General features: G+C 36.2%; 1 protein-coding gene across 3 annotated transcripts in view; it reads right to left on the reverse strand.

Annotated features, from left to right (window-relative positions):
* Positions 1-16,227, reverse strand: part of negr1 (neuronal growth regulator 1) — a 154,561-nt gene that overhangs the window by 25,886 nt on the left and 112,448 nt on the right. For 2 of the 3 annotated variants that reach the window (XM_077198469.1, XM_077198470.1), the window contains 2 exons: positions 15,587-15,628; positions 9,168-9,209 (listed from right to left, as the gene is read on the reverse strand). The exons of the other annotated variant lie outside the window; for it this stretch is intronic. In XM_077198469.1, the coding sequence (XP_077054584.1) occupies positions 9,168-9,209; positions 15,587-15,628 (84 nt within the window). The remainder of the gene's footprint in view (positions 1-9,167; positions 9,210-15,586; positions 15,629-16,227) is intronic. 3 annotated transcript variants of the gene reach the window in all.

A 16,227-nucleotide genomic window follows, 5' to 3' on the forward strand; every position in this document is an offset into this window, starting at 1 on the left:
GGAGGACAGTAGCTTTATGATGCAACTTTACCATTTCATCATTCTGAGGCAAAATTCAATCCCTCAAACATGTAAATAAGCTAGGAAATATATTCTTATAAACACAAGCCCTGAGGTTCAGAGGCCGTTTGAGACATAGCAAGATAACAAGAGCACTGTTGGAGTCAGTCACAACTTGAAAGTCTGAATTAATCAGACTACAAGCTCCTCTGCTAACCTCACTAACACGAGAACTGTGAATTACTCATCCACAAAACCTTTAAAGCATGTTTTTTCTCTCTGAGAATGGCATTGCCATTAGTGGCTAAAGAAATAATCTTTTGAATAAAAAAATAAAGTTTGTTCTTAGTATAGTTAAAAAACTCTGATCGGTAAATACAGGCTGCATTTCGATGGCTGAACAAAAAATGCTTTCTGGCAAGAATGACAGGAGCGATTATGCATCTTCACAGCATAACTACTGTATCATCAACAAAGAGCTATCCACTGACACTATCATTCTCATGTCATAAAAACCATTCCACACATATTGTAAACTGTGTCAGTGAGAAACAGATTGAGAGTTATTGACTCATCAGAGGATTTTGCACTCCAGAAAAAAAAAGGAAAAAGAAAAATGTAAAACACTCTCCAAGTGAGATCCATTAGTTTGCGGCTTGAGATCACGCTGAAAGAACATTATTTCCCCCTTTAGCTTAGCCACATGAAAGAGCAATGAAAACCAACTTCCTAATGTCACTCCCTATGACATTATCATTTAAAGACAATCCCATGTTCATCTTAAATTAGTAAGCCATCGTTAGTATGAATTTGAATAACATTCAAAAGTCGAGAAGGAAGGAACACAGACCATGGACTTTTGCTGTAGGCATGTGGTATAATAATGAGTTTTTCTTCAACTTCAGGCACTTTTATGTACCAGACGTTCTTTTCTTAAAACAAACATATTTTAGCTTTTCTATTTGTTATAAAGAACAATACAATTTTGAAAAATATTTTCCATGTATTTATCGCTTATTTTTTTGTTGTTGTTAAAATCGATTAAAAAAAAAACATGATCGATTAGATTTTAAAACTGGACTAATTTAAATTACGTGAAATAAACATAAACCATTTCAGTTCATTATATAAAAAGTATTTATACACATTTTTACAAAAATGATGACTGTCCCTCAGCCATGGAATCATCTGTATCACAACTAATTAAGCTTTTTATCATGTTTTTGGCCATCAAGGAGACAACAGCATCAGCGAAGATAAATATTATGAAACATGATGTATGAAGTTTATACTGTATACACACACACACACACACACACACACACACACACACACACACACACACACACACACACACACACACACACACACACACACACACACACACACACACACACACACACACACACACACACACACACACACACGGTATTTCCAATCGAGTTGTAATTACGTAAAAGTGTAAAATAAACTTAAATATTATTTATTTTGGATATATAAAATGTTATAAAATTAGACTTATCAAGACAAAGGAGGTGGCCATTTTATTAAATCAATCAATCGATCAATTGATATAAACATATAGTAGTGGATATATATAGTGCACACCCATGTCTGTGTATGTGGCATTATGTATGTACACAGACAGAAAGAACGACAGGTAATATTCAAGATGTGACTGAAATGGGTCTGACAAGATAAAAGCTTTTCTTTGAGATCAAGAGCAGAAAGGAAGGGAGGGAGGAGAATTAAGAGATAAGAAAGAGAAGAGATGGGACACTACATGTCAAAACAAAGGAAGTTCCATGCAACATCTTGTCGATCCTAAGCATGTGCAAGCATGCACTTTCCTCTGAAGCCCTTCCAAGATTGCAATGTTCAGGTATTACAGACTAAATGGATGCATGAGAGATTTCACTGCAAAATTAACTTTGCTGACTCTTTTGTACAAAACATTTAAAGCATTTATACTTCAACATTAACCTGCTCATCCTCTGCATCCAGGCGCTTGTTTGGGCCTTGATGCTTTTGTGCAGAGCTGGTGCTAGTGTGTGTGGGGGGAAGGGAGAGAGAAGCTACGGATACCATTTAATGGACAGCCCAGTGAAGGAGCCCCAGAGTGGGTGAGATAATCAGGCCGAGAGTGCATGTAGGAGAAGCACAGATAATTGAGCGTAGGAGAGGGAGAGAGAGAGAGAGAGAGAGGGAGAGATGGGAAGGAAAGGTGGGGGTGATTCAGTATAGGAGAATGGACTGGATGCGAGTGATCCTCTGCTATTGCCCATTTATGGCGGAACATGACATCTCAGAGAGGGTACAGAGCTCAAGGCTAAAGATTAATCTTCACAAGAGGAAGAGTGCATTTTTGCCCCTGGTAGAAGATTTTAGCCCATGAAAAATGCATGTTTTCGTTTTTGTGTTTAGTGTAGGTAGGAAAAAAAAGACCAGCTCTGGCTTACAGAAGCCTGAATACTTTTGCGAGGACAGTTCGTTGAGTTTTGTGTGTGCTTAGATGCTAATTTATACATGTGGAAAATGATGAAAGCAACATTAGTGGCAAAACATCACACACATAAGCATAACCAGAGTCCAAAATCGACCCTTTTTTGCCACTCCTGGCAATGGAAGAAAATGTTTTGTCATAAATATTGTTTACCGGCCATGAAACTGGATCTTGCATTATTTTCTATTAATATGCAGGCCTTTTTTGCCTGTAATAAAGGGGTTTTAAGCAATTTTGTCTCCTTGCATATTTGTGTCAAACAGAACAGCAAAAAAAACAAAACAAAAAAAAAATTGTGAAGAGTTGTGAATGCGAGATCGTAGTCTAGGTATTGAATGTGATGCAGTAAAATCTGTGTACCGTGAAATAATAGCAAGAATCGTTCTATTGAGTTGTCCTTGTGGGCAGCACATAAAAACAAACATACAACACTCCTGACCAGTGTATTCATTTCCCAAACTAATGACACTTATGAGTCGGTTCTCTGGATGAATAGCTGAGTTATGATGAGTAGATGAGTTATTGCTTTGAATCAGTCTGAAAGATCCTTCACTGAATAAAATCATTCAGATTTACCTACTCACTTAACTGTAGTATTTTGAAGTTGTTAACAATTTTGAGTGTGGGTTTTAAGGAATATATATAACATACTACTAACTTCCATTTACTAATCTATAATTTCTTTTGCTGGGGCTCCATCGATTTAGGAGGTGTTCACACGTGTACTGTAGTTTGGTTGTCTTGGTCCTTTTGGTCTTGATCAAAAAAGTAAATGATACAAAGATCTGCTGCAAAAAGACTGTAATATATTGAACTGTAATGGGTAACGTAGCTCCAAAGATGAGAAATAACAGGTATGCAATGGCATTCTGTCCTTTTTAGGGTCGCATCTTGTGACATCACATCCTGTTTTTGGTTCGTTTAGATGCCTTTGGTTCGTCTTGTGTTTATATTTTAGTCAAAACGCACTAGAGTTCATTTGAAAGGGGACTGAGACCCACCTTTTCAGAGGTTTCCGTCTGCTTATTCGGTGCGCACCAGGGTTCGGATGTCAGCATTCAAACTCACACTTATTCAAATTAACCACACTAACAGAGCAATCAGACAAGGATAAAAGGGGGAGTGATGACAGTGCAAGACAAGAGAGGACCAGGCATGGGACATTTATGTTGTTTTATTATGTTTATGTGCGGCAGTGGGGCTTCCATGAGGGGCTGCTGCTTTACTTTTGTTTTGTTGTTTATGTTTATCTTGTCATTATAGTTGGGTTGATGGTTTGCCAGTTCCCGCCTCCTTCCCTGAGCCTTTAACATTGTTACATTGTGATTATAAAACATTGTGTATCTCATATTTTTGTTTTAGTGGTCAATCAGAGCAGATATGTAGCTCATCACATTAACTATGGACATGTTCCATTAACATTTGACAACTACAAAGTGCCCAAATTCTGTATATATTGTTATTTTGAACTTAATAAATGACCAAGCAAAATTTTTTTTAAAAATGACTGTCAATTTTTCATTTTCACATTTTGTCATATTTTTGTTTTGGTGGCCTAATATGAAGAATATTTCACATATGTGTTACCACATGGGGATCTGGAGAAGAAAATAAAATATACGAGCAAACTGGCATAGAAATTTGCTTTACTTAGCCTACTCTGCAAAGCCAATTTTTACTTGCAATTGGCGCTCAACAAGTATTAATTTGGAACCCTTCACAGCTGAATATTAGGGCACATCTCTAGTGAGTGATACAAATAATGTGCAATATGTAAATTTCTATTTATACACGCTACTTGTACAAGTCCATCTGTGCGATATGCAAATTCAGTATTTTTAACTTTTATTTGATTTAATTATTATTTTTATATCTTCATACTCATACCAGCTATACAGATCCATCTGCTCTACAAATACTCATTCTCTGCTTCACAAACCTATATAGAGCAACTCTCTGTAGACATACCACTTAATATAATGTGGTTTGTATTACACTGTAAATAAATTTTTCTTCTGTTAATCAGCCTGCAAGTACTGCAAGTTTCTGTAATCAATTCAAATTCCTTGTGTGGATGAACTTCAACCAAAACTCATTATGATTCTAAAACATGCATATATGCATTGAAACTAAAATAATTAAGGCTGAGGGACATTGATTTTACAAGAAATCTTCCACAGAGTATTACTGCTACACAATTTGATCAGGGGGTTCATCCATTGGTGCACAAGAACTAAAAAGAGAGCAACATAGTGAAACACAGCAGAAGGCTTTTCTGTGATGTACAATTAAAGCGATTCACTGTATGCCCCTGAATGCGAGATCAAAGCAGAGCGCATCAGTATGCAGAACAGGCTGCAGTATTGATTCTTGAGCTATTCCGAGGGCTCATGTAAACACAGGATCATTTAGACTGGGGATGTCTTCCACAAAAGCACACATGAGACTCCAGTTGAACCATATTGAATACAAGCATTATTGCTCTAGCCATGCCTGTTTAGAATCTAGAGGTCAAGAAAGATTTATGACATGCCACATGCTTATCATCCACAACCAGAAATGGTGCCGTTTTTTCATAACACGAAGCAAAATGAAGGTCAGCTAGCACCACATCACGTCTATACGAGGGGTCTCTCCCTCCGTTGATCTCAGCCTTCCTGATGCAGCATAAATCTGATAAGTGCACCTGAAAGAATCTCTAAACAGGATTATTCCCCGATAGGCCACTATGCCCCATGCGGTCCATTCTGAGAGAGTTCACGGAGTGCCAGGAGACCACAAGCCTGAAGGATTATACAAATAAAAAAGGATAGAGGCTGAACGACAGCTATGGTAAGCTAAAAAACTAAACTCATTAATATTGAACTTTGGACAAGGTGAATTTTAGTACCAAATATAATACCAAATTCCATGGCAAGCCGAAGCATACTGTGCCCTTCATGTGGGATGTACCAGGTCCAAGAATTACATTTCATTTTTATTTGAAAAAATGATGTGTGTGTGTGTGTGTATATATATATATATATATATATATATATATATATATATCTCTGTTTATATGGCTTTATTTATTTGATCAGAAACATGTGTGCTGCTTAATATTTTTGTGGAAACCATGATATATTTTCTTTTAGGATTCTTTGAGGCCTAGAAAGTTCAAAAGAACAGCAATTATAAGAAAATAATATTTTTTGTCACTATTGATCAATTAAATGCATCCTTGCTGGCTTACGGTTGAAAATCTAGTAAAAAATAGTGAAATTTCACTAGACTGAAATGACTGACCATCTTGACAACCTGAGATGATATAAATCTTATACACTCTGGACTAGATTCTCATTAAAGGATTATATCAGTGACAATGAAAATTATTCACTTCTTTCAAAATAATGACACATGGGAATAAACTATGTGATGCTGGACAATTAGTACTGAGAGAAGGAGTTGCCCAAACATGTCATCTTTTATTGAACATTATCAATTCAACATTTTGACAGCATTTACCAATGCAATTAAACATGCTGAAGGGACAGTTCTTAAAAAAATACCTTCATCATCAACTCACCCTCCAAAAAGTACCAATAAGTACCATGTCACTCATGTGCTGCATTCCAAATCCTTTAGAGCCATATAATAGCATTGTTTAAGGAACAGAACAGAATGTAAAATGTTATAAACTGACAATAGTATTTTTTTGTCCTTTAGGAGCTTGACAGCCACTGGTCATTACCCAATTGTGTATGGAAAAGTTATGAAAAGAAGCTACATATTTTTTGTTTGATAATTCATTTTGTATTCCACAGAAATATATCAGATTATGTCAAAATGTTTTAATGGCTGCAAGTGAAAGTCTCATTTAAAGGGTTCTAGTCAAGTCTGGCACACTATAAAACACTACAAGAGGAGATACCCAATGTGTGGGACCTCTCCACAAAAATAGCGCATTTCTGCAAGGCATAGACAAAATGGGAGGATAATGACTTGGATTTTAGAGCTTAAGAGGCAGTTAATAAAGAGTCTTCAGAAAGTTTAAGAGTATTTAAAGTAAGTAGGTCTAAATAAAATAAATCAAATTAATTTGTGCTCAAGAGGGCTAGATGCATGAAATTATACACTATAGTACAGTTATAAACTTTATATTCATCAAAAAAAGTCCTGAAAAAAAAGAAAAAGGGTTTCCACAAGAATATTAAATAGCACAACTGTTTTCAATGTTGATAATGAAATTATGTTTTTCATGGGCACCAAATAAATATTACAAATATTTCTGATGAAACAGGTGAGTAATGTCACCTGAAATGTCAGCTTTGCAATCAAGAGTAAATCAAATTTTAAAATATATTAAAATAGAAAAACAGTTATTTTAAATTGTAACAATATTTCACAATATTACTGTTTTTACTGTACTTTTTATTAAATAAATACAGCCTTGGTGAGCATAAAATACTTATTGGTGAGCATAAAAGACAACCCCAAACTTTTGAATGGCAGTGTAAGTAATCTTTTACGCTTTTGCCACTTCAACTACACCATTTTGTGTTTTTGTAAAAAATTAAAAAAATAAAAAATAACAACATCTCTGCCATAAAAAAGCTGAGGTATTCTTCATTGATTGACTGGATGATTAGCTGGTTAAGATACCTTTTGAGGACACAAGAACACGCTAAACTTTTTGACAAGGCCTATAACAGCACATCAGCATTTTAATGCAAGAAAAATGCAATATGAACCAGAAATGAAATGGCACAGTGCATTTATTTTGAAACCCCAGCCCTGACATAAAAATGCAGACATGTACAACTAAAAATAAAACCTAAAAACGTATTATAAAAATATATCTTCGTAATTTCATTGCAGAACATATTTGAGGTAAACAACCTAATTATAACCATTTCCATTCTAAGCAAGCACATGTCCATGGGCAGTAACTCTCTCTTGCACGCTGATGCTAATTTTGGTCAAAAAGGCCCTGTGTTTGCAATAATAATCAGTATTCATGCATCATGCATGCTTGGCATATGTTCTCCCATATGCTTGGAATCCACTGCTAGGATTCGGAACGCAGCGTTGTAACAGTTCACAAGAAAAACACTGACAACACTATTCCATCACGTTTGCCAGATTAGTTCACATTGGAGATAAAATGTGAAAGTTTCATTCGAGATGCTGGAAAGACAAAACAACGAGTATCTTGATCTGCTGACAGCGGTAATTGCTTTGTTTTGTAGACACAAAAAATTAGGAATGTGAGTCTCAGAGGAAGAAAAAAAGCAATGTCAAACTAATGACATCCAACTAATAACCTCATTTGTTGATATGGTGAATGAGACACAGTTGAGCAGGATATTAGAGCTATAGTTATGCTCTTAAACATGATTATGCTCTAAAAAAGCCCTGTAACTAAGCTAATTTGGAGGTATGAAGAATGGGATCACGAGAAGACAATTGAATGTGGACAGTGTCAAATTGAGATCCTCAAAAAGCTCTCTGTGAAAGTATTATTGTTTTAAACATTTTACTTTGGATACTTACTCGAATTTCTTTTTTGTGAAAGTCACACCATAAAAGCGCTTAATCTACCAACCAGGAATCAGGTTAGGATTATACACTGTATAATGCCTATAGGGTACCTCAATGTATAGAAACAAAAAGTCAAATCATTTAAGGTAGCACTTTCTTCTAAAGAACAACTTCAGCACAATCTATGTGACAAAACATCAAGGGGAACATAAATCATAACTTCAGTGTTGCGGCCTGAGCTCTCAATATTAAAAAAAAAAAAAAAATTAAACACACTCAATTTCAACGAATAAATCCCAATAGCACAAATGCTTCATAAATCTCACTTTGCTTGGAAGCTGTCTGAACTATTTGTCAGAATGGTTAGTTTTCAGTGGAATCAAAAGCATGTCTGAATGTAGCTGCTATTTCAGCCAACATGCAGAGAAACACAAAAGTGTTGGCAGTGTGTTTGGAGAAAAGCGCATACTGTGTGTGAAGTAGGGATTGATTTTCACAGTCAATTATAGCCATTTTTAGCGCAGTAGTAAATGTGTAAAGAAAGGCCAAAATGTTTCAAAATCATGCAAGGGAACTATGAATAGGTATTGACAAGCATCTGGTCGGCAAAGATCTAACATCCCCTCTTGTTTCCATTTTGGCAAGTATGAAATATTTCACACATACAAAAGTAAAGAATGGATTTAATAGCTATTGAGCAATGTTTTAATTTTATACATATACAGGGAAGACTGGGGCTAAAAGTCACACTTTTTACACAAATTTTTTTTTTTGCAGACACATACATTAAATTCTTACAGAAAAGCTATTAAACTTAAATCAAATCCCACCATTATTGGCTAGGATAAAAAATACCATTGTTTTGTGACAACATGCCCCTACAGCAGAGGCAATAAATTGTCACAATAGAACCTGCCATTATAGGCTTTTTTAAAGAAAAATGTATCAATAAAACAATTATGAAAAACAAAATGATCAATAAATGTTGTAATTAATAAATTAAAATTACAACATACAAAAGTCATGTAACACCTGACATTTACAAGAAAATACCATTGTCTCGAAAGCCATTTGAAAACTAATTGCCTCGGTCTTCCCTTGTGCATACTCATATACATTTCTATATATCATTGCATTTGCATACCGTATGTATTGCTTCTTTCTGAATACCCATAATCCAACCCTCCTGTGAAGAGATGTCAAAACATAATTAGCATTTATCAATTCATTTATAGTCTTTGCCAAATAAGTAGTGCACCTGTTGTGAAGAATTCAAACTCCTCTCTCGGCCAAGTCGCTCAACTAGGACATCACAAAATTAACTAGAAATACAATTTGGAACTTGGAACAAAACAAGAACAGTGGGACGTCGAGACAGTTTATCTCAGCGATTGATACTGCCGCTACTGCAGTGGACCATGAAATTGTCATTTGTTCTGCAAGCGTTGCATCAAATGAAAGTTAAGGGCTACACACTGGCAAAGGTCTAAACTCTGGCAGTGAGAGGACCCCATGGCTAATTATATCCATTGGTATACCTAATACAGTGGCATATCTGAATGGAGTATGAAAATGCATTAAGATCTGTAACGTTGAATGATACTCATTGTGGTTACTAAGAGCAGCCATGCAAAACAACACATCACACACGCTGTTAGTGTGTGCATTGTGTCCGTGTATGTCAGTTTATGTGTTAAAGAGAAAGCATAAGGGGAAGTAATGTATCCCATTTTAGAGATTACATTTTCACTGGCTTTCAAAAGATATGTCTTAAAAGAATAGTTCAACCAAAAATAAAAAAGAAATGTTATCATTTATTCACATTCATATTGGTCTAAACCCGAAGGAATTTATTTATTCTGTGGAACACAAAAGGAGAAATTGTGAAGAATCTACTGGTTGATCTGAGCATTGAAATACATAGATGCCTCATTAGTGGCTGCTTCTATGGACCGCTATACATAAGCCAGCCGGCTGGCATATTGGAACGGTCAAAACACCGATCCGTAAACACTCAAGAGCAAGTTGACTGAGTGTCAGCACTGTCAGACTCATGTCTGAATATCTATACCTGTAATAGACTTCAGCAGATGATTTTGCTAAACTAACACAATACAACAAGACGAAGGCGTCAGCTAACACAACATTAAAAAGTTACCATAGTATAAAACCTGTAATATTGAGTTAATATATAAAAACACCAACCAACACATTCTCACTTGTGAAAGGTTATCAAGTGTAGTGAAATATGGAGTGTTTTTAACATTTTGCTCATTTAATCACGAGTTCTGTGCATTCTCACATAACTCTGTCCTCATGTATTTGTATGTTCATCTGTAAGTGTTGTTTGGGCTGTTTAATATTAGGATTTTAAATCCTCCAACACGGCATCACACTGCAAAATCAAGTCCCACCCTAAGCACCCCCTATGATAAAATATGTCCCTGCGGCTATGGTGTTGAGTGAACTAAGAGAAGAATAGAGTAAACTATAGTTACATAGTTTATTTCTGGATCAGCGCCAGCCAAAGCACATTTGAATTGAGCAGTTGACGTTGTGATGCACTGAAAGTTCTAATCACTTTGGTGTGATTGTTCACGTCAAAGGGTTAAAGTTTATCGGTTTTTGGGATTGGGGGACAAATTGAAACTGAGGGGGTTATGCCCCCTTTTGCCCACTTGTGGTGCCGGGCCTGACATGGACCCTAATAATCTGACTGTAATCGGACTAGTTGCACGGTCAGAATAAAAAAAAGTCATATGTAACCACGTCAATTGGATTTAAATTTCATTTGAATTGTAGGCCTATATGATGGCTTTTGTAATCTGTTCGATAGTAGATGTAAACACTTGATCAGATTGAAAACTGAATCTGGAATGTTCTGAGCACATGCAATGACCTCGAAATGGCATAATGACGTTTGTCACATGTAAACACTATATTCGGATTCATCAATTGGAATGATTTCATTTCAGTTTAAAAAAAAGGTGTCCATAGCTAGTGTAAATAAATTAGTGATTTTAAAGAAAACAAAGTGAACATTAGATAATGGCAAAGGTAATCTAAATGTGAAAATAGAAGAAATTAGCATATCCGATAATTTATATCCAACAACGGTCAGTGCAATTCTTTGAATTTATTCCTTTTGTGTTATACGAATTTCATGCGTTTGAAACAACATGAAGGTGAGTAAATAATGACAAAATTGTCATTTTTGGGTGAACTACCCCCCCCCCCCCTAAAAAATAAATAAAAAAATACACACACACTCCACGTTTCCCCAGACAGAGAATATCATGGTCTGTGATTTCAGTAAGGAGCACAACAGTGAAAACAGCGACGCTATAGATAGTGAGAGACGTTCAGAGACGGCGGAATCAGTTGCTGCTCAGGAGAAGAGGAAATGGCAGACAACAAATAAAATAGGGATGTCGAGGAAAGCGTATTATCAATATCCCGCCCTTCATGCAGCCGCGCTAAAGCAGAGAATGAGGAAGCCAGAGAGAAGCAGTCAGCATTTAGGAAAGCCACTCGCCCCAGCGCTACACATGACAGTGCCCATCATAACGCCACAGTGCTCGCTCAGAGGGGTGTCAGTGCTGTACTGTGCAATGCCACAAGTTCAAGAAATAATACACAAAGAAACACAAAGAAAGAAAGTGAAAATTTAGGGCTGTCAATTTAAAAGTTTTTAATTTAATGCGATTAACACATAAAGAAAATAACGCACTTAAAAAAAAAGAACAGACCCTAAAACTTTTTTTTTGTTTGTTACTTTTTAGTAATGTCTAAATTGCTATTATTTTGATTTAGATCTTTTAAAAGATTCTAAAAGTGGTTCTCGAGTCTACAAATATGGAACCGAGAACCATCTGTTTTGGACATGTTAGACTCAAAATTATCCGGGTAAACTGCTCACCAACTCGTAATGTGCGAACCAATGACTGAGCTGAAAGGAGGAACTATTGCTAGAACTATTGGCGGAAGTCCCCGGTTTTTGGCGTCTTCGCACCGCAGGAACTAGGAACGATTTTAGTTCAAGGAACTCCTTTTGGAGGAACTAGTTTAGCTCCTACTTCAGAGTAGGGTCTTAGTGTAACGTTACGCTGATTGGCAAAACACCGGCTCCCGCCTTTTTCTTTTTTTTTAACTGTGTAAACACACAGATTAAAGACTATATATTTACTCCAGAAACTAACTCTACGAACACAATGATAGATGGACCTCTTAACCATGGGCGTCAGTTTGGTTTGAAATGTGCTAGGGACAGAGACGCATTCGGAAGTGCATTTTCAGAAGTGCTGAGTACAAATTTGTCAAACTGTGCAGCCTCTCTGCTCAACTCGTAAATAAATGCATCGATCGGGACATTTTGTTTGAGTTTTTAAACGGTCTAGTGGTAGATCTTTTGCCAAGCGTGTCAGAAGTTACGGGTTCTAATCTGGTTCTAATTAGCACTCGTATATTTTTTTTTTCTCACATCAAAACTGAATATGTTCATCAGTGGATACAGTCTATATCAAGCAGGGACACGTTTGTGTGCATTTTATTTTGTGATTTCCCTGGAATTAATAGAGTCTCCGCAACAGCGATAGATTGAAGCGCACGTCCGAGTGAAGACTGCGCGAGCCACAAGAGAACAACTATATCCATGCAACTGATCGCCGCGGCAACGAGCGCTCAGCTTGAGTTCAAAAACAAGTGCTAGATCTCTTATTTAATAGCAAACTAAATGAATACTCTGCTAGTTAACTGGAGATGTTTTATTTATTTGTATTAGGTACATCCGTGCCTCAATGTTTCAAAAAGTGGTGGGTACAAAATGACTCATGACGAAATCTGATGGGGACGCGTACCCACCGTCCCCACCGAAATCGACGCCTATCCTCTTAACCTTTACGCTGAGGAGAAAATCCAACGCACCTTTGAGGGAACCGAGCGAAGCATGATTATGTATTTCTGCTCATCTAGCATCAATGGACATCAACCGCACAGCATACATTAATAACTTTTCATTACTGTCTACTTTCTATGTATAACAGTTCTATCTAATATCGTGTTAAGCCTGGTTCACACGGGACGATTTTAAAATTGTCGGCTGATTTTCCAAATCTGAGAGACCCCACACAATGCGATAAAAAATCACGGGTCTAACAGTTTTGGTCATAAAGTGTGTGGTGATCAACCAACACGGCAAAATCAACACATCACAGACGAACGATTTGACTCCCGAGCATTCCCAGGTCAGACGGAAAATCCCTCGAGATCAATCGTGACTTTAGAGTAAACAATCATGGCGGACGAAAAGGATGCAGTGGCGATAGTTTGTTTTTAACCGAATCCATCTCCGACGTCCACTGGACTTTCTGGCGCGCCATGCCGCCGGCTGTTTTGATTTTGTTTCCCGGTGCTTCCTCTGCGCCTCATCACCTCTGATTGGCTACACGCCACAGTCCACAGGCTGCGTTCTCGTTTGTCACCACACACCACACACGAGGAGAAATCGGGCCAAAAAAATCCAACATGTTGGATATCCCCGATTTCAGATCGGAGCGGTCCCGACGTCCTTCCGAGCAGACGAGAGCAGTCTTAACACACCACACACGGCAGGAATATCTGATCAGATTATTTTACGATAATCTGAGCATTCTTAAGATTGTCGGAAGGGGTAAATCAGGGCTAAAATCGGCCTAATTATCCTGTAGTGATGGGTCGTTCTGTTCTGTCACGTGACAAATGAACGAAAGACTCGGAAAGTAAAGTAATTATTTATGTTCCCTGTAAATTATTTTTGACTGCATTATAATCAGAATCAGAATCAGAAAGAGCTTTATTGCCAAGTGTGCTTGCACACACAAGGAATTTGTTTTGGTACTGAGGCTTCCAGTGGACATATACAAATACAAATACAACATGAAACATAATACTACAAATTATAAGAATAAAAAATAAAAATATAAATATATGAGAATAAAACTATGAAATAGAAATAATGATTTCTTTATTCAGAATATGATCAAGATTGCATAGGTGGATGTGTTCGGGGAATTTGGCGGTTAGAAGTATAACGTTTAAAGCCACTTGAATGAACGAAATTACTCGAAAAAAGATTTGTTCATTTTGATGAACGAGTTCGAACAGGAGAGTCAGTAAAATGATCCGAACTTCCCATCACTATTATCCTGCCGTGTGAACCAGGCTTTAGACAGATCGTAAACTAAAGAACACGGAGAATGTGAGCACTGTTTGTTTGCCCAGGCTCAGGCGTTCTCAGCGCCGTCAAAATAAAGGTCACAACAAGAAGTGCGGCTGTGACGTTCTGGCCTACTGGCGGTGCGAATGCAACCAGGAAAACGTTCCTATGGGAACCATTAGTTCTCGGGAAACCATCCTGGTGGCTAGTTCTTAGAACTAAGTCTATCCTAGAACTATCCGGTGCAAAAGCCCCTATAATAATACATACTAGATATACATTCACACTACTATTCAAAAGTTTGGGGTTTATAAGACTTTAAATATATATATATATATATATATATATATATATATATATATATATATATATATATATATATATATATATATATATAAATATATATATATATATATATATACTTTTATTCAGCAAGGATGCATTAAATTGATCCAAAGTGACAGTAAACACATTTATAAAATAAGAGATTTCTACTGTATTAAAATAAATGTTGTTCTTTCTGTTTATTAAAGAATAACAGTCCTAAAAACAACATCATGGTTTGATTTTCATTAATCAGCACAATGATATTCAACACTGTTAATAATAAGAAATGTTGGTTACAATTTATTTTAAGGTGTCCTTGTTATGGTGTAATTATCCATTTAAGTACTGATTAATACTAATTAACTACATGTAGTTACTATTAGGATTAGGGTTTGGTTTAGTTGCATATACAGTAATTATGCATAATTAACTATTACTATATTACTATAGTAACTACATGCAGAAAATTCAGCATTACCGTAGTAGAAATAAATAATATTTTAAAATATATTAAAATAGAAAACAATTATTATTTTAAATTGTAATAATATTTCATAATATTACACTTCATATTTTGATCAAATAAATGCAGACTTGGCGAGCGGAAGAGACTTATTTCAAAAACATTTAAAAATCTTACCGACCCCAAACTTTTGAACGGTAGTGTTGGTTTAATAAATAGCATTGTATTAAAATACGCAAAAACATATGTTAATACATTGTAGCATTGTTTAATGCAAATTTCTAAATTACTTTTTTAGGAGCTGAATCATGGCTATAACTGCTTTCTCAGCAAACATTCAAATGAGATGAATGAATCAACATAATTAATTCATTAATGTAATTAATATGATAAAAACAACAACAACCGATTGACAGCCCTAGAAAAAATAAATAAAGTGACGACACACAAAGCTGAACGCCAGCAGGCATCCTGGCCAATCGAGAGAAGAAGAAATTGCAATGAGGAAGAGGTCATTTTTGGTTAGTGCAGCATTTCGGATCCCTTACTGAGCCGCAAACAGCATGTGACATATACTGACCTGGACTTGAGACAGCACTAGTTGTTGTGGGTTCAATAATTGCTACAGGAAAAGAAAAGGAGAGGGAAAAGAGGACATTTATATATTATTAACATAATGAAGACCCAAAAGAAGGGAAAAGAAAACAAAAACATGTAAAGAGAGGGGTGTGAAAACACTTCTGTGGTCAGGGGGCAATAAAAGGGCCCTTCACACCACAAAATAAAACTAATCCCTGCTGAGGTTGATCTTCTTGATCAAAATGTAACTTTCAATCAGGTCTTATTCGGTTTTTATGTTCAGAGGGGTTTTGACGGAGTCGGTTCTCAAATCTTATTATGATCGCTGATCTTTGATACTCCAAATTAGAAGCTTCTAAGCATCACTCAATTCAATGGACCGGAATGAAGCTCAGTTCAATTAACACATGAAATTAAATTTGCACCTAGCAGACAGTCGTTTAATCATGACGATGTAATATAGTTTTCATATTATTAATAGATATCATACTCTCTCAATTGCCCCAGCTCCCTTTTTGGGAAATGTTAAAAGCAGGACTTTAATGTCAATGCATTTTTAATCTCATATATGCTCAATATTTTCCAGCGAGTTACTTAACTGATGGTAATTAAAACATAACTGGGGAAACGTCTAGATCTGGG

This window comes from Siphateles boraxobius, unplaced genomic scaffold (assembly GCF_051911475.1).
Source record: "Siphateles boraxobius isolate OS27281-9 unplaced genomic scaffold, OSU_SipBor_1 41, whole genome shotgun sequence".
Classification (NCBI taxonomy): domain Eukaryota; kingdom Metazoa; phylum Chordata; class Actinopteri; order Cypriniformes; family Leuciscidae; genus Siphateles; species Siphateles boraxobius.